At 39.0% G+C, this 19,776-nt stretch overlaps 1 protein-coding gene across 1 annotated transcript; it reads left to right on the top strand.

Annotated features, from left to right (window-relative positions):
* Window positions 1-2,375: 2,375 nt before the first annotated feature.
* Window positions 2,376-19,057, top strand: LOC109556080 (guanylate-binding protein 1). Its single transcript, XM_019957120.2, has 11 exons — window positions 2,376-2,536; window positions 8,079-8,278; window positions 10,894-11,021; window positions 11,898-12,007; window positions 12,282-12,478; window positions 13,077-13,319; window positions 14,129-14,409; window positions 15,073-15,285; window positions 15,929-16,031; window positions 16,274-16,467; window positions 17,829-19,057. The coding sequence occupies exons 2-11, from the start codon at window positions 8,089-8,091 to the stop codon at window positions 17,943-17,945; spliced, it is 1,776 nt and encodes a 591-aa protein (XP_019812679.1). The 5' UTR covers window positions 2,376-2,536; window positions 8,079-8,088; the 3' UTR covers window positions 17,946-19,057.
* The last annotated feature ends 719 nt before the right edge of the window (window positions 19,058-19,776 follow it).

The raw sequence follows: 19,776 nt of genomic DNA, 5'->3' as shown, positions 1-19,776 counted from the left end.
GCAGAGGTGGTGGGGGGTGGGGGGCAGGAAGCATCAGTTCAGTTCAGTCGCTCAGTCATGTCCAACTCTTTGCAACCTCATGAATCACAGCATGCCAGACCTCCCTGTCCATCACCAACTCCCAGAGTTTACTCAAACTCATGTCCATTGAGTCGGTGATGCCATCCAACCATCTCATCCTCTGTCGTCCCCTTCTCCTCCTGCCCCCAATCCCTCCCAGCATCAGGGTCTTTTCCAATGAGTCAACTCTTCACATGAGGTGGCCAAAGTTTTAGAGTTTCAGCTTCAGCATCAGTCCTTCCAATGAACACCCAGGACTGATCTCCTTTAGGATGGACTAGTTGGATCTCCTTGCAGTCCAAGGGACTCTCAAGAGTCTTCTCCAACACCACAGTTCAAAAGTGTCAATTCTTTGGTGCTCAGCTTTCTTCACAGTCTAACTCTCACATCCATACATGACCACTGGAAAAACCATAGCCTTGACTGGACGGACCTTTTTTGGCAACGTAATGTCTCTGCTTTTGAATATGCTATCTAGGTTGGTCATAACTTTCCTTCCAAGGAGTAAGCATCTTTTAATTTCATGGCTGCAATGATTTTGGAACAGTGATTTTCATCTGCAGTGATTTTGGAGCCCAAAAAAATAAAGTCTGACACTGTTTCCACTGTTTCCCCATCTATTTCCCATGAAGTGATGGGACCAGATGCCATGATCTTCGTTTTCTGAATGTTGAGCTTTAAGCCAACTTTTTCACTCTTCTCTTTCACTGTCATCAAGAGGCTTTTTAGTTCCTCTTCACTTTCTGCCATAAGGGTGGTGTCATCTGCATATCTGAGGTTATTGATATTTCTCCCAGCAATCTTGATTCCAGCTTGTGCTTCTTCCAGCCCAGCGTTTCTCATGATGTACTCTGCATATAAGTTAAATAAGCAGGGTGACAATATACAGCCTTGACATACTCCTTTTCCTATTTGGAACCAGTCTGTTGTTCCATGTCCAGTTCTAACTGTTGCCTCCTGACCTGCGTACAGGTTTCTCAAGAGGCAGGTCAGGGGTCTGGTATTCCCATCTCTTTCAGAGTTTTCCACTGTTTATTGTGATCCACACAGTCAAAGGCTTTGGTATAGTCAATAAAGCAGAAATAGATGTTTTTCTGGAACTCTCTTGCTTTTTCAATGATCCAACGAATGTTGGCAATTTGATCTGTGGTTCCTTTGCTTTTTCTAAAACCAGCTTGAACATATGGAAGTTCACAGTTCACGTATTGCTGAAGCCTGGCTTGGAGAATTTTGAGCATTACTTTACTAGCATATGAGATGAGTGCAATTGTGTGGTAGTTAAAGCATTCTTTGATATTGCCTTTCTTTGGGATTGGAATGAAAACTGACCTTTTCCAGTCCTGTGACCACTGCTGAGTTTCCAAATTTGCTGGCATATTGAGTGCAGCACTTTAACAGCATCATCTTTCAGGATTTGAAATAGCTCAACTGGAATTCCATCACCTCCACTAGCTTTGTTCACAGGAAGCATAGTTTAAGGGTAAAAAGAGTTTCAGATTCACATCTCACCTCTACGACATGCTTAGTGAACTTGACCCGGCATACTATCTTACCCTTCCTGAAGCCTCCTTGTTTTCATGGAGATAGCACACCAATCATTTTGCATGGTTTTACTCAGAAATGAATGGGACAATTGTAACATATGTGCTTCTTAGAAAGAAATTAAGCAATAAAGCTGTTACTTCTACTACTATTCACTGAGCAAACATGAAAAGACAGTATAGTGAAGTGGCTTAACAAGAGGGTTTGGAATGAAGAGTGATTTGGTTCAAGTTACTTATAGTGTTGTGATTTGGGATAAGACATTTAATCTTTCTGTGCCTCAGTTTCTATAAAATGGTGGAGAAATGTCTGTTTTAAAATATCAGTTATTTAACCTATGTAGAGTGATCAGCACTGAGCATGGAACACATGCTGTGTGTGCCCTGGGTATTAAATTCCAGGGGCTTCACATTCATGAATCTGTAAGATGAGTCATTTTCTTCACTTACAGCATGCATAAAAGAGGAGCCACGTCCACTATGTGTCTGTCCATTATTTAAGGAAATTAAACCTAAAAATTAATATGCTTCCTATTCTAGGTTTCCCAAAGTGACACCCAATCCTGAGATACATTCCATTATATTTAAGAATCTAATAGTCACCTTTTTCAACACTAAATGGTCTCTAAGATGTCTTTCAAAGCTATTAATGTGAAGGTTCTAGAGAAATTGTGTCAAACCCATCTTTTTTTTTTTTTTTTAGAATAGCTGTCAGAAATTCCTTATATGGCTGTTGAGTCATTGCTTTGCTCTCAGTGCTTTCAGTTTCACATTACTGTAAATCTGTTAGAGAGGTTCCTTTCCTTCTCTCTGTTTGCTAAAGGAAAGCAGGCAAGACCCAGGATATTGAGCTGGTGAAATAGAAGTCTAACCATCTAGTGAGAGAAAGAGAAATTTGTTACAGAACCATTCCACCTGAGCTGAGAAGAAAACAGGTAAGAACTCTAGCTTTTCCTCAAAGCAGATTCTTCTTCAGTGCTAAAGGAGCCCTGTTTTGAGAGCAGGAGCCCATGGTAAGATTAGTGCAAGGGTGCGAAGGGATCTGTAATGGTTAGTTTTCTAATAAATGATCAGCATCAAGACTGTAGCTCATCCTGATTTGGGACATTGGTCAGATGAGATCCAGGTGTTAGCATGGGCCATCCCATCTCTGGGTCATGACTGTGCTTGTGTGGAGTTAAGCGCCAAGGACACAGGGCTAAACTGAGTTTGGAATGAATTAGGATTGTCCTTCTCTTTGCTGATGTTGACTGGGGATAATGATTGTATTACCATTTTCTTTGATACAACTTGCTCAATACTGATTTGACTGCAGCCAAGAGACTGAAAGGGTGGCAGATATTTTTTTGTTGTTGTTTTTTTGTTTTTCTCATGAGAAGGAAAGAACAGTAAATGAGGTGCAGTGGAAACAGTCACCTGGCACTGTTAAAGACAAGGAGAAAAGCTGAAATCCAGAGTGGAAGATGTAGATTTATGAAGACATCATACTCTTCAGTCCTACCTTTGCACTCTATTTTAAAGTCGACATCTTCCTTTAGAAACAGCACAGGTTCACTAGGTTCAATGTGTTGGTGCCAACTCGAGGATGCCTTACACCTTAGGACAGAATTCAGTCCCACCACTTTATAAAAAGCTTTGTCTTTAAAGAATCTACTCTGGAGCAGTGATAAAGTCACCATTGTTTTTTATTTTGCCCTCTCTGGGCTTTCAAGGAGTTCTGATCTTGCCTCCTGGAAACTCTTCCCCTGACTTCCTCGGCTTGGCACTAGCCCCATTCATCACATACTGTCTGACACCTCTCTCTCTCTTTTCAGTTTCCTGCCCTTGGTTCCCTTCCCACTCCTCTCTCCTTACCCCCACCCTTCTTCATCTTCTTCCCACTTCTACTTCTCCTCTACAAGATGGGAGAAAAGAACAAAACAGAAAACTTAGATTGTATGGCTGGAAATATAGCTATTTTCTTTCAATAACTTTCTTCTCTAGCTCTGTTAATCTCTTCCTGATCTTTTAATCTTTATTTCAAATTTTTCTCCCCTCATATACACACCTGATTTTTTGCAACATACAGTGTTAGCAATTGTGTAGTTTATTCCCATTTAGTTGGAGGCTAATTTATTGTGATTTAGGTCATACCTGAATGGTCTAGTGGTTTTCCCTACTTTCTTCAATTTAAGTCTGAATTTGGCAATAAGAAGTTCATGATCTTAGCCACAGTCAGCTCCCGGTCTTGTTTCTGCTGACTGTATATAGCTTCTTCAACTTCGGCTACAAAGAATATAATCAATCTGATTTCAGTGTTGATCATCTGGTGATATCCATGTGTAGAGTCTTCTCTTGTGTTGTTGGAAGAGGGTGTTTGCTATGACCAGTGTGTTCTCTTGGCAAAATGCTATTAGCCTTTTCCTTGCTTCATTTCGTACTCCAAGGCAAAATTTGCCTATTATTTCAGGTGTTTCTTGACTTCCTACTTTTGCATTCCAGTCCCCTATAATGAAAAGGACATCTTTTTTGTGTGTTAGTTCTAGAAGGTCTTGTAGGTCTTCATAGAACCGTTCAACTTCAGCTTCTTCAGCATTACTGGTCGGGGCATAGACTTGGATTACCATGATATTGAATGGTTAGCCTTGGAGATGAACAGAGATCATTCTGTCGTTATTTCAGATTGCATCCAAGTACTGCATTTTGGACTCTTTTGTTTACTATCGTGGCTACTTCATTTCTTCTAAGGGACTCTTGCCTACAGTAGTAGATATAATGGTCATCTCATCCCTTGTTTGACCACTTCCAATTTGCCTTGATTCATGGACCTAACATTCCAGGTTCCCATGCAATATTGCTCTTTACAGCATCAGACCTTGGCTTCCATCACCAGTTACATCCACAGCTGGGTATTGTTTTTGCTTTGGCTCTGTCTCTTCATTCTTTCTGGTTATTTTTCCACCAATCTCCAGTAGCATATTGGGTACCCGCTGACCTGGGGAGTTCGTCTTTCAGTGTCCTATCTTTTTGCCTTTTCATAGTGTTCATGGGGTTCTCAAGGCAAGAATACTGAAGTGGTTTGCCATTCCCTTCTCCAGTGGACCACATTTTGTCAGAACTCTCCACCCTGACGCATCCATCTTGGGTGGCCCTACACGGCAGGGCTTATAGTTTCATTGAGTTAGACAAGGCTATGGTCCATGTGATTAGACTGGTTAGTTTTCTGTGATTGTGGTTTTCATTCTTTCTGCCCTCTGATAGAGAAGGATAAGAGGGCGAGACTGACTGAGGGAGAAACTGGGTCTTGTTCTGATGGGCGGGGCCATGCTCAGTAAATCTTTAATCTTATTTTCTGTTGATGGGTGGACCTGTGTTCCCTCCCTGCTATTTACCTGGAGCCAAACTATGGTGGAGGTAAAGAAGATAATGGTGGCTTCCTTCAAAAGGTCCCATGCATGTACTGCTACACTCAGGGCACCCAACAATGCAGCAGGCCACCACCAACCCACGCCTCCGCCGGAGACTCCTGGACACTCACAGGCAAGTCTGAGTCAGTCTCCGTGGGGTCACTGCTCCCTTCCCCCAGATCCTGGTGCACACAAGGTTCTGTCTGTGCCCTCCGAGAGTCTATTTCCCAGAATAGAGTTCCAAAGACTAGCAAGGAGAGATAAGAAAGCCTTCCTCAGTGATCAGTGCAAAGAAATAAAGGGAAACAATAGAATGGGAAAGACTAGAGATCTCTTCAAGAAAATTAGAGACACCAAGGGGACATTTCATGCAAAGACTGGCTCAATAAAGGATAAAAATGGTATGGACCTAACAGAAGCAGAAGATATTAAGGAGAGGTGGCAAGAATACACAGAAGAATCATACAAAAAAGATCTTCACAACCCAGATGATCACAATTGTGTGATCACTCACTTACAGCCAGACAGCCTGGAATTCAAAGTCAATTGGGCCTTAGGGAAACATCACTACGAACAAAGCTAGTGGAGGTGATGGAATTCCAGCTGAGCTGTTTCAAATCCTAAGAGATGATGCTGTGAAAGTGCTCCACTCAATATGCCAGCAAATTTGGAAAACTCAGCAGTGGCCACAGGGCTGGAAAAGTCAGTTTTCATTCCAATCCCAAAGAAAGGCAATGCCAAAGAATGCTCAAACTACCGCACAATTGCACTCATCTCACACACTAGTAAAGTGATGCTCAAAATTCTCCAAGCCAGGCTTCAATAATACATGAACTGTGAACTTCCAGATGTTCAAGCTGGTTTTAGAAAAAGCAGAGGAACCAGAGATCAAAATGTCAAAAACCGCTGGATCATCGAAAAAGCAAGAGAGTTCCAGAAAAACATCTATTTCTGCTTTATTGACTATGCCAAAGCCTTTGACTGTTTTCACCACAAACTGTGGGAAATTCTTAAAGAAATGGGAATATCAGACCATCTGACCTGCCTCTTTAGAAATCTGTATGCAGGTCAAGAAGCAACAGTTGGAACTGGACATGGAACAACAGACTTGTTCCAAGAGGAAAAGGAGTATGTCAAGGCTGTATATTCCCTCTTTATTTAACTTCTATGCAGAGTACATCATGAGAAACGCTGGGCTGGATGAAGCACAAGCTGGAATGAAGATTGCTGGGAGAAATATCGATAACCTCAGATATGTAGATGACACCACCCTTATGGCAGAAAGTGAAGAAGAACTAAAGAGCCTCTTGATAAAAGTAAAAGAGGAGAGTGAAAAATTTGGCTTAAAGCTCAACATTGAGAAAACTAAGATCATGACATCCGGTCCCATCACTACATGGCAAATTGATGGGGAAACAGTAGAAACAATGGCAGATTTTATTTTGGGGGAGCTCCAAAATCACTGCAGATGGTGACGGCAGCCATGAAATTTAATGCTTACTCCTTGGAAGAAAAGTTATGACCAACCTAGATAACATTAAAAAGCAGAGACATTACTTTGCCAACAAAGGTCCATCTAGTCAAAGCTATGGTTTTTCCTGTAGTCATGTATGGATGTGAAAGTTGGACTCTAAAGAAAGCTGAGTGCCAAAGAATTGATGCTTTTGAACTGTGGTGTTGGAGAAGACTCTGTGGTGTTGGAGAAGACCAGTCCATCCTAAAGGAAATCAGTCCTGAATATTCATTGGAAGGACTGATGTTGAAGCTGAAACTCCAATACTTTGGCTACCTGATATGAAGAACTGACTCATTTGAAAAGACCCTGATGCTGGGAAAAATTGAGGGCAGGAGGAGAAGGGGATGACAGAGGATGAGATGGTTGGATGACATCACCGACTCAATGGACATAAGTTTGAGTAAACTCCGGGAGTTGGTGATGGACAGAGAGGCCTGGTGTGTTGCAGTCCACAGGGTCACAAATAGTTGGACATGACTGAGTGACTGAACTGAACTGAATTTATTGTGAAGCTAATGAATTTTAAGTTTCCAAGCCCCTTGTTTCTATAAGCCCACAGCAATCTTTTGGAAGAGCTTTAAGCCATGTGTTTCACAAGGTTACAGACTTTTATAAAATTTGCTAAAGTCAGTTCCACTTCTAGGAAAGAAGTGTGAGAAAATCTGTGAATTATTATTTCAGTAGAAATAAGGATAGCTAATGAGAAAATGCATTTCAAATCATTAAAAATTGTTCAGAGACATATATCAATTGATGAACCTTTATTCATGAAATTCTTTATTCATAGTAAGAATTAATGAATAAAAAATAAATATTGACTCTTCACACAAAGTTAGGAAATGCAACAAATCTCTCTGAATCCTATTCTGTTTTACATTTAATGTCTAGTATAAATTCCACCTCAGTGCAGGAGACCACAGTTCGATTCCTGGGCTGGAAAGATCCACTGGAGAAGGGATAGGCTACGCATTCCAGTATTCTTGAGTATACCTGGTGGCTCAGCTGGTGAAGAATCTGCCTGCAATGCAGGAGACCTGGGTTCAATCCCTGGGTTGGGAAGATTCCCTGGAGAAGGGGAAAGCTATGTACTCCAGTAGTCTGGCCTGGAGAATTCCATGGATTTTATAGTCCATGGGGTCACAAAAAGAGTCGGACTCAACTGAGCAATTTTCACTTTCATAAGTTTTTAAATGTGAATCCAAATAGAAGATTTCAATGGTAAATTAAATGGAAGATTTTGTTCATGAGGGTGATTGTATGTTGATAAGTCACTGTCATATCAATATTTTTAATGAGCTACTTTGGTAACATTTCTCCAATTTTCAAAAGGAAACAGATTTAATCTCATATATTTCACTGTTGACATAAATGGCCAAGTTTTTTTGTGATTGGCCAAAAAATCTCCAGATGCACTAGGATCATCTTTCTCTTTGCTGAAGTTAACTGTGTTAACTAGGCACACAGTTATATTGTGGGGATTTTGACATTCCTCCTTCTGAATGCAAAATGACCTGATGAAAACTCTTGATCTGTTTAGACTGGAAATTCTAATTCATCCCATATCTTCCCTTGCAGACAAAGGGACATGGCCTCAGAGATCCACATGCCAGGCCCAGAGTGCCTCATTAAGAATATTAATGGGAGACTGCTGGTTAATCCAGAAGCTCTGAAGATCCTGTCTGCCATCAGGCAGCCTGTTGTGGTGGTGGCTATCGTGGGCCTCTACCGCACAGGCAAGTCCTACCTGATGAACAAGCTGGCCGGGAAGAACAAGGGTGAGTGACGTAGGCAGAGCCCAGCCAAGTCCCTTCTGTCCACCCACACTCCCAGCGTGCAGCACAGTGATGTGAGGAGAGGAAGTGAGAGACCCGGAAGGAATATTGAAAGCTAACTTTCAGTCCACCTTATGTTCTGATCGTCACTATGACCTGTATCAGATCACAGCTCTTTGCACTTTGTCTTAGTTTCTTTTTCAAAAGCACAATTTTTTCCTTTCCTAGAAAGACAAATGTGGTAATAAAAAATAAGTAATGTATGTAATAATAAACTACAAAACACTTACAAAAATATTCATGTAATGAGAGCATTTCTATTAATCTTTAAGATTTAAAAAATGTTTAAATCTGTATTGGTTGTTCTTATTTATTTTCTTATTTTTAACTGTTGTTAAGTTATACATGGGCTTCCCCAGTGGCTCAGCAGGTAAAGAATCCACCTGCAATGCAGAGATGCCGGAGACCCGGGTTTGATCCCTGGGTAGCAAAGACTCCTGGAGGAGGGCATGGCAACCCATTCCAGTATTCTTGCTGGGAAAAATCTCATGGTCAGGGGAACCTGGTGGGTTATGGTCCATGGAGTTGCAAAGAGTCAGACACAGCTGAAATGACTGCGCATGCCCTTATGCAGGATACACATACATAAAATTTACCACAAAATTTACCATTGTTAACATTTTTTAAAATTCTGTGGTATTAAGTAAATTCACACTGTTGTGTAAACATCACTAACATCCATCTCTGTAAATTTCCCCCAACAGGAATTCTATACCCCAATAAACAAAAATGCCCCAGCCTTTGACAACCACAATTCTATATTATCTATAAATTTGACCAGTCTTGGAATCTCTTGTAAAGAATCATATATTATTTGTCCTTTAGTGATAGGTTTATTTCACTGAGTATGATGTCTTCAAGGTCCAACAATGTTGTAACAGTTATCAAATTCTCTTCCTTTTTAAGCCTGAGTAATTGTATGTGATACCCATTTGCTTATCCAGTCATCCAGTTTATGGACATTTGGACTGTTCCCTCATTTTGGCTACTGTGAATAATGTTACTAAGAACATGGGTGTTCAAATATCTGTTCTGTACCTGCTTTCACTTCTTTTGGGTATACACCAAGAAATGGAATTGCTGGATCATATGATAATTCTATGCTAAGCTTTTTAAAGAAATCACCATATTAGTTTCCACAGAAACTATACCATTTTACATTCCCACCAGAAACACACAATGGTAACATTTGTTATAGTTTTTTTGATAATGGCCATCCTAATGGGTATGAAGTAGTATCTCATTGTGGTTTTTTAAAGTAAAAATTTTTTTAATATTATCAAATTCATTCAGTGTCAAATTTTCCAACTTCATTATAAATATCAATTAATTTTCAGAATTCACTTAAGCTGTATGCTATGCTTTGTTGCCCTTTTTTTGAAGTACAGTTGATTAACAATATTGTGTTAGTTTTAAGTGTACAGCAAAGTGATTCAGCTATATATGCATATATATTTTTTCAGGTTATTTTCCATTATAGGTTGTTTTAATACATTGTGGTTTTGCTTTGTACTTCCCTAATGACTAGTAATGTTGAGTATCTTTTCATGTGTTCATTGGTCTTTTGAATAATTTCTCAAGAGAAATGTCTGTCAAGTCATTTGCTCATTTGTTAGTTGGGTTGACCTTTAATTTATTTGTGTTAAATTGTAAGACTTCTTTATATATTCTGCGTATCAATCCTTTATCAGATTTATGACTAGCAAATATTTCCTCCCAATTTGTGTGTTATCTATTTAACTCTCAATAGTGTCCTTTGATCGGAGAAGGCAATGGCACCCCACTCCAGTACTCTTGCCTGGAAAATCCCATGGACAGAGGAGCCTGGTAGGGGGCAGTCCATGGGGTCGCGAAGAGTCGGATGCTACTGAGCGACTTCACTTTCACTTTTCATTTTCATGCATTGGAGAAGGAAATGTCAACCCACTCCAGTGCTCTTGCCTGGAGAATCCCAGGGACGGGGGAGCCTGGTGGGCTGCTGTCTATGAGGTCGCACAGAATCGGACACAACTGAAGTGACTTAGCAGCAGCAGCAGCAGTAGCAGCAGTGTCCTTTGATACATATGTGTTTTAATTTGGATGAAGTCCAACTTATATATTTTTATTTCTATTTATATTTTTGGTATTATTTCCAAGAAATTTTTGCTAAATGCAATATTGTGAAGTTTTTCTCCTGTATTTTCTTCTACTACCTTCATAGTTTTATTAATAGCTCTTAAGGTCTTTGATCCATTTGGGTTAATTTTTGTAGAAACAAAGCTTTCTCTCTTTCATTGTTGAATATTATGTTGGCTGTGGTTTTTTTTTTTTTTTATGACTTCTATTATATTGAGATTTTCCTTAAATTTCTAGTTTGTTGATTGTTTTCCTCATGAAAAGGTTTTGCATTTTTTTAAGTATTTGATATTTTAATTTCCCTGTTTCTCTGATTGTAAGTAAGATTAATACTTGTTGTGGTTTCAGTTCTCCTAAACTTGATTTTGTTAACTTGCATCCCAACTTCCAGAACCACTTGATATTAGAATTCCACCCTCTCTTTTCCCCATACCCCCTTGCAGGCTTCTCTCTGGGCTCCACGGTGCAGTCTCACACGAAGGGCATCTGGATGTGGTGTGTGCCTCATCCCAAGAAGCCAAACCGTACTCTAGTTCTGCTTGATACTGAGGGCCTGGGGGATGTGGAGAAGGTAAGGAATGAGGTTCCAGTTTGGACTAAGCCCTCATGTCTGAATGTCCTCTACACTTTTAATTTTCCTTTAAATAAGACCTTTGTTTAACCATGTTTTTTCATTTCTTTTTATATGCTATGAAACCAAGTTAGGAACCAGGGGTTAGGAAAATATTCATAAGGCAGAATCCTAGAAGAAGAGCATAGTGGTCAGTAGACAGTATCCTAATTAACAAAAAGCTATAAGCTAAGCCAGTTAACACAGATGCATAAAGGGAGTACAGATAAACTCAAAGTGATGAATTTTATCTTGCAAAGAACTTCAGTTAAGGATTTAGGTTCCAAAGCCCCATACCCTTGGCTTTAACTTTAAAGTCTGTCAGTAACTCAGTGATTTTTGTAAATTATTTGACCTTTTTAACCTCAGGTTTCTGATCTGTAAAACAGGTGTATTAGATCTATATTTGCCTCATAGTATTGTCTGGAATATTTATAAGATAAGAAATGGGAAGTGTTAGTTTTACAACAATATCCTACTGAGATAGAAACAAGTATTAGTACCCTAATATTAAGACAATTTTTCTGTAAAAATAAAGAGAAAAATTAAATTTAAATTACATTTAAGACCTTTGACTGTCCACCCACAATGACTATTTGTTTTGCAATTATCTACCAATGATCATAAGAGGGTCTAATGAGAATCAGGGTAAAACAAAACATATCAGAAAACTATTCAAAGTCATTTTTGCTTGGATTTGGTTTTCTTTGTCACCAGTCTTGAAAGAAAAAAAAAAAAAAAAAACTCTAGTTACATGAGCATCCTTTTACTACTGCTGATCAGGAAAGTGCCATAAGAATGAAACACAATCCTGGTAAAATATGTTCTGATTTTCAGGGTGACAACCAGAATGACTCCTGGATCTTTGCCCTAGCAATACTCTTGAGCAGCACTTTTGTGTACAATAGTATGGGAACTATCAACCAGCAGGCCATGGACCAACTGCAGTATCCTTTTGGGATCCAACCTACATCAAAATCAGAGGGGAGACCAATATTTAAAAAACAGCTGACTAACTGTGAATCCTGGTGAAACAAACATGAGAAATATAAAAAAGAATTCAATGGCAAGGGGAAAATCCTATAACCTACTGAAGAATTGATACTTGGGATACTTGGGTTAAGAACAAAGGAGAAATAAAGGTTTAGTATGTGGAACTAATATAGGATTGGGCAGGGGTTACTGTTCATTCATGCCAGTTTTCCTTATTTGGCTACTCAGCTATGTGACGGAGCTGACAGATAGAATCAGGGCAAAATCCTCACCTGATGTGGATGGGGTTGAGGATTCAGCTGACTTTGTGAGCTTCTTTCCAGACTTCGTATGGACACTGAGGGATTTCTCCCTAGACTTGGAAGCAGATGGACAGTCCATCACAGCAGACGAGTACCTGGAGAATTCACTCAAGCTGAAGAAAGGTAAAGGGGACTTAGAATTGGTAAACAGATGACAACACACTAAAAACTATTGTTCCTTAGTTTTCTGTCAACGGTTGTCTTCTACTTGTAGTTTCTATTTCTTCTCAATGGGTGATTACTAAGAAGTAATGCTTGTTTACTATCTGAATAATAGATTTGGTTTTAGATTATTTTTCTCCCTGTTCTAAGAATAAATTTCTTTTTCTTTCACCTTTCCCTGTGCTGTGATTAGATTGATATCTCCATGCTTAGGGCTTGTGGTGCTGTAATTAGCCAAAGAGTAGGAGTAGAATGGTCATTTATTTGAAGAAAAGAAATGCAAGCATGAACCATGCACAGTTTAGGGCTGGTAAAGGATTGCTACAGGCAAATATTGTCCAATCTAGCCTGCCAGTTGGTTTTGTAAATAAGATTTTATTGAAATAATGTCATATCCATTTATTTATAGTTTCTCTATGACTGCTTTTAGGCTACAATAGGAGACTTGAGTACTCAGAAAAGAGACCATCTGGCTTGCAAAGTCTATTTACTGTTTGACCCTTTACGGGAAATGTTTGCAAGACCCTACATTAGGCAAATTCCTTTTTTCTTCCTCCAGGTACCAGCCCAAAAGATAAAACTTTTAATATGCCTCGACTCTGTATCCGAAAGTTCTTCCCAAAGAAGAAATGCTTCATCTTTGATCGACCCACTCATAGGAAGAAACTGGGCCAGCTTGAGGAACTGTGTGACGATGAGCTGGACTCCGAATTTGTGCAACAAGCTGTGGTCTTCTGTTCTTACATCTTTAGCGATTCCAAAACTAAAACTCTCTCAGGAGGCATCAAGGTGGATGGACCTCGTGAGTCCTCTTCCCAGTCTTCACTATCACTGTTAAGACTAGAGGATGGTGTGATAACATCCATGTAGCTTCAACTTTGAAAAATGTACATCTACTGATATTATCGTGATAAATTCTAGGTGGCACCAACACTTCTGATAGGTTTTATTAGTCAGACTTCATAGTTGAGAAAAGATACAAAAGGCAAAAATAAAAGCTCTGAGAGCAGACAATTGTCCTAGTAAACTGGACCTGCCCTGTCCAACATGGTTTTCACTAGACAAGTGTTCCTATCTAAATTTAAATGTAGCTAATAAAAAATATAGAAATTTAACATTCTGATCACACAGCTATGTCTCAAGGGCTCACACCTACATGAGCTTAGTGGCTCCCACCCTGGAGAGCACACACAGAATACTTCCAACATCACAGAAAGGTCTCCTATAATGCTCTGCTAGAATAAGCAAAATGGAGGATTCATTTTGATTTGCTCCACAAATATTAATCAAATGTTTCCCATGGACTTACCAGGGCTGATGATACAGACATAAATGAGAGAGATATGGTTTCTGGCCTAACAGTACCTGTGGGTGAAATAAATGTACTCAATAAACACAAAAGGTTCTCAACCATTGATGTATATATACCACCTGAGGATCTTGCCAAAGAGGAGGGTCTAAGTCATTTAAACTGGGTCAGAGGCTGCATTTTTAGCAAGTTTTCAGGTGATGCTGAAAAATAAATGGTTGGTAATAAACAACATTAGAATTAGAACAGAAAGTTTCCTCACTGATGCCTACATTAAACATCATCATTGTTCTCTGTCGTAGGTTTAGAGACCCTGGTGCAGACCTATGTCAATGCCATCAACAGTGGGGATCTGCCCTGCATGGAGAATGCAGTCCTGGCCTTGGCTGAGATCGAGAACTCAGCCGCAGTACAAAAGGCCATTGCCCACTATGACCAGCAGATGGGCCAGAAGCTGCAGCTGCCCACAGAAACCCTCCAGGAACTGCTGGACCTGCACAGGGCCAGTGAAAAAGAGGCCATTGAAGTCTTCATGAAGAGTTCCTTCAAAGACATAGACCAATTATTTCAAAAAGAATTAGCGGTAGTTTTTTTCTCAAGTTTATACATATTAGGCTCTTGGAAAGTAAAGTATTACTAGAAAATGAAATAGGTGCTTATTTTGTGAAAAGCAATTTTTCTAGACAAACATTATTTGTTATCATAAGAGGAACCAATTCTATTATGATATACTTTATTATGAGGCACTGAAACTTTTTTCTTTCATGAATAATAATCTTCCCTATAATTTCATTACATGCACACAGGGCTTCTAATAATAATAGAATTTTCTAATAATCAGGGCTTCTAATCAAATCACAGACTCATTTTTATCAGACTGATTGGATATTTTGGCCAAAAGCAAAGAATATTTTATTCTTAGTTATCACAAATGGGTTTATATTGAGCTACATTTATTTCACATGCAATCATTTGTCCAGTTGGAAAATTAGGAGTTTTCTCCAAAGGTGAAGCATGTAGCTAGTAATCTCTGCTCCAAAGATTACCCTCATGGAGAAAGGGACTTCTGTAGAAAGTCAGGATCAGGAGGAAGGATATGATTTTGTTGCATTTCTATGAGTTCTTCTAGTGGTCACAGACTTTTTTTACTTTTATTTTTTTGAAAAGCTTTTCCAGAAATTTGGAGGTCAAGCTAACCTCTTTTAATTCTTCTGTTTATTAATACTTCTTATTTTTTACATTAAAGGCCCAGCTAGATAAAAAGCGAGATGACTTTTGTAACCAGAATCTTAAAGCATCAGAAGATCATTGCTCTGCTTTGCTGAAGGATATTTTCAGTCCTCTAGAAGAAGATATGAAACAGGGGATCTATTTGAAACCTGGGGGCTATCGCCTCTTCATTGAGAAGATGCAAGAGCTGAAGAAGAAGTATTTTCAGGAGCCCAGAAAGGGCATACAGGTAACCAAGTTTGATTCTGGGAAGCTACTGATGCCTCCTTGAGGTGACAGTGTGACCACGTGTGTTTTACACAGATGCGCAAGTACAGGACCAACAGCATTCAGGCTCTCATTCTATAAACACGTACAGGGAGCCTGTTACACCAGGTATAAACAATGTGCTCATCCAAGAGCATATACTAAGTTAACAATTGAGTTATAAACTGGATTACCAGATGTATCCAAAATTTCAAATAATGTCACCATTTATCTCTCTGCCTGTGGCTCCCCCCAGCCCTACACTTCCCTCCCTCCCATTCTCCCTCTACCCATTTTATTCAGATCCACTTTCTCCATGATGCTTTCATTCTCCAACAAGTTCACCCCATAAGGGACCACAGCACCAACAGCTCCAAAATCAGAGCCCTCAGTTTACAAGAACAGAGAATCACTATTTACATGTATATCAACCTCTTAAAAAGGATTCTGCTCAGGAGGGCACCTTGCTTGGCCAGTCTGGAGCATGTGCTCAGCCCAGTGACAGAGAATCTGATCACCAGGCACACCAGGGCCAAGAGGAGCAGTTCCTAGAGGGAAAGGTGGAAAACATGAATAAGTGTTTATAGTCATTTCCTACTGCTAACCCTATTTTGCCTGGATCCCAGGCTGAGGAGATTCTTCAGGAATACTTGAAGTCCAAGGAGTCTGTGACTGACGCAATTCTACAGACAGACCAGACGCTCTCAGAGAAGGAAAAGTTGATTGAAGGTGAGGAGCAAGTCAAGAGACTAGACAGCCTCGAAAGCTCTTTAAAGTTCTAACTAATTCAGCTAGGTGAACCGAGGAGCCTTAAACTATAGCAACATGAGAAAAGATGTCTCTTATTTGCTAATATCTTTTCTGAGTAGTGTGTATGCAGCCAGTAGCAACAGTGATAGGGAATTGTACATGGAAGAAAGAAGCAACTTGGTCTCCATATACATTTTTCTTTTTCCTCTTCCTCCTGACAGTGGAACGTGTGAAAGCTGAATCTGCACAGGCTGCAGCAAAAATGCTGGAGGAAATGCAAATAAAGAACCAGCAGATGATGGAACAGAAAGAAAAGAGCTATCAGGAACATGTGAAACAGCTGACTGAGAAGATGGAGAGGGATAGGGCCCTGTTACTGGAAGAGCAAGAGAGAACTCTTGCTCTCAAACTGCAGGTATTTAACTGCAACACCGTGTGGTTCCTGTTATTCTGTTTTCCCTCCACACTCCCTGGTCACAAACGTGGCCCAGCAGTGAACTTGAAGCCCAGAAGAAGGACCTTGCTTGCTTACTTGTACTTTTCAATCCCTATTTGTCTGCCTGAACTGGCCCCTACAGTGTCTTGTTACTAAAAGATTTTACTTGCAGCTATGTCACACCTAGTCTTTTATCACTGTATCTGTCAATCGTGGTAGCTGTTATCTGCTAGGCATTAAAAAAAATAAAGGGTCTTATCCATATCAAAGCAAGACCTGTCATGTCCCTAATACTTAGGAGATGAAAGAGAGGTTCAGACAAGACTAAATAACTTTTATAGGGTCACAATGCTTGGGAAGATAGATATCTGAACTGTCTTCACCGCTTAGAGGGATCCATGATTTTTTTTTCCTGTCACAACTGGTATGACCTTTAGCTATAAGAAATCCTTCATAAGCAGAAGGACTCCTTAACTCACACTGCTGTGTCTGTCTGTCACTCCTACTGGTTTCCTATGCCCTACTCCTAGTATGTGTTGAGCTGTGCAGAAATCCAGTATGATCAAGTCTGGGACCCTGATTCCCTCACCTATATTTTGGTCCTCCTGCCACCAAGTTGTGGAAGCTTAGACCAAATTTCCTGATCTAAGATTAAGACAATGTATCAGATTTTGGAAATCCTTCTATTTCTGTGTTATGTGTGTATGTGTGTGTGTTAAAAAAATAAAAATGCATAGATAAGACTCAAAGCCAAACATTTCATTAGGTTGTCCACAAAGGTTGTATACAAATAATGGGAGAAAAAATTAAGACTGCTAATTGAGATTTATCAACATATCAAGATGAACTTATGTCAGGAGATGTAAGTCAAAAATCTTTCTTAACTCAAGGAGACTCAGGAAAAGCAATCACAGAGATAGAAGACTTAAGAGAAAGTAAAATGAAAATTAATGATAGAGAAAATTTCAAGAAGAAATTAAACATTTTTGAGTAACATGGAAACTTACATTACCAAATGTAAAATAGATAGCCAACGGGAATTTGCTGTATGGCTCAGGAAACTCAAACAGGGGCTCTGTATCAACCTAGAGGGGTGAGACAGGGAGGGAGATGGAAGGGAGTTTCGAAAGGGAGGGGATATATGTATACCTATGGCTGATTCATATTGAGATTTGACAGAAAACAACAAAATTCTGTAAAGCAATTATCCTTCGATAAAAAATAAATAAATGAAAAGTAAAAAAAAAAAAAAAAAACAATCCTTGAATGTGGAAACTAGATAGTAGTTAGAGATTTACTTAATGATATACACTATTCAATTTCCATTTGTATCTTTTTAGGAACAGTCCCGACTACTACAGGAAGGATTCCAAGAAGAGAACAGACGACTTCATAAGGAAATACAGAGTCTCCAGAAGAAGATGAATAAACCAAAGAAGGAATGTTTCCTAGGCTAAAGAATTAAAGAATAGAGCTTTCCTGGTCACTCTTATCCAAAGCATTACTCAAGAAGTTTAAAACTAAGAAAAGTGTCACCATACTTGATAATATTTAGGTTTCACATTTTTACTACACTAAAATTTGCAAAGACATGCAGTTCTATAATTGAAGTCATGTGCATCTTCCTCACAATACTGTAAACTGTGTAGTAAGACGCACTTTACCTCTGTGCCAGCACAGGAGGTATCATAAGCTGGTACCACCCAGGAACTTCTTCTTCCAGATGACCACTAGTTAGACAAGTGGATACTGAGCAAAGTCTTAGGTCAAAGTCTTGGGACATAGTTGGTCATGAGTTTGACCAAATGCACAAGAGGTTGGGAAGAAGCATTCTAGCTTCTAGTAAAGGCAGTATAAGGTGTCCCATTGTTTCAAGTCTGCATGGTCTGTCAGTAGTGATGTGACTCCTGGATACCTGGAATGGGCAGTGCTTACTGGTGAATCCCAAGCTAAAGCAAATCACCTTGTATAGTGATCTAGAAGGTCTACAGAATTTCCACAGGAAGATGGAAGAAACCATTAGCATGATTGTAACTTGGATCATAAATAAATGGGCTAAAAAAGGAGACTTTCCCTTCTTGTTCATTTCACCCAGATTATAATTTTAATTACTTTAATTAATAACTTTAATGGGACACTTTAGAACTTCAAGTGACACTACACTAAACATAGTAACAGGATGACAATTATACATTGTCTTTGTAGCCATTTATAACTTGCAAAGATGAGCTTGAAATGATGACAGATAATGTGTTAGAAAACTGAGCTAAATTAATTATTAAATTGTTCATTACCCTAAAGTTTAGGCTATTGTTTCCCAATTCTTGAGTCACATCCCCCAAGAGAATATGGGTTGTTTTTGACTTCTTTTGATCAGTAAAATAATACTCTTGGTATTACTTAGGACTTTATCACAACTGTCAAAAGCCCTAGGTAAATGCTTAAAACTTCTTAGAGCAATGAAGAATTATTTCAGTTCGGAAGTAAAAATGTAAAATGTTGAACTTTACATTTCTGATTTTTTATAGTTTTTCACCAAAAAAATATAATGTTTTCATTTATATAGCCATGACTGGCTAATGTTTTTGTAAAGTCTGGGATAGTAACTATTCATGAGTATGTCCTCAACTCTGCCATAAAGCAACCACAGATGATACACAAATGGATGGTATGCCTGTTTTCCAAGAAACTATTGTTTTAAAATACAGCTGGCACTCAGAAGCCATAATTTGCAGACTCTTGCTTTATATAATAGAAACATTCATCAAAGTTTTTCACATCTGCTTTATGTTCCTTGCATTTGTAAGGAATATAGGGATTACATTGCATATGTTAGCATTGTGAAAAAGATTATACAGTGTTTCAAAATATTACATGATGAGAGAAAAGCAGGGAAGCAGCTAATGCCACTGAATCTACATTAATAAACCTGCTTGTTCTGATTGCCTTAGAACCTTTTTTTCCATTGAATCTTCCCTTCGTTTCCCATCAGCATGAAGAATACCTCCTTCCACAGTTAGGCAAGTGCTGATAAGTAGTAGTTTTTTACTCAAACTGCAGCTTCATAGGAGACCACATGAGACTCAAGCATATTAAGTGGAGTATTTATGTAAATTCACCCTGTAGTTCCCACACTGCACTGCAAGAAAGGAGTAAACCAAATACATTTTTATTAGTTAAACTTCATTATAGAAAAGAATAACTCTGCATTCAAAACCTAATAGTGGTTTCTTTGTTAATCATTTAAAAATAAGAAAATTAAAGCTAAACAAAAGTAACTCCCTTTCT

Source organism: Bos indicus, chromosome 3 (assembly GCF_029378745.1).
Source record: "Bos indicus isolate NIAB-ARS_2022 breed Sahiwal x Tharparkar chromosome 3, NIAB-ARS_B.indTharparkar_mat_pri_1.0, whole genome shotgun sequence".
Classification (NCBI taxonomy): Eukaryota; Metazoa; Chordata; class Mammalia; order Artiodactyla; family Bovidae; genus Bos; species Bos indicus.
The sequence above is the reverse complement of the archived record's forward strand: the minus strand, read 5'-3'. Positions and strand labels throughout refer to the sequence as shown.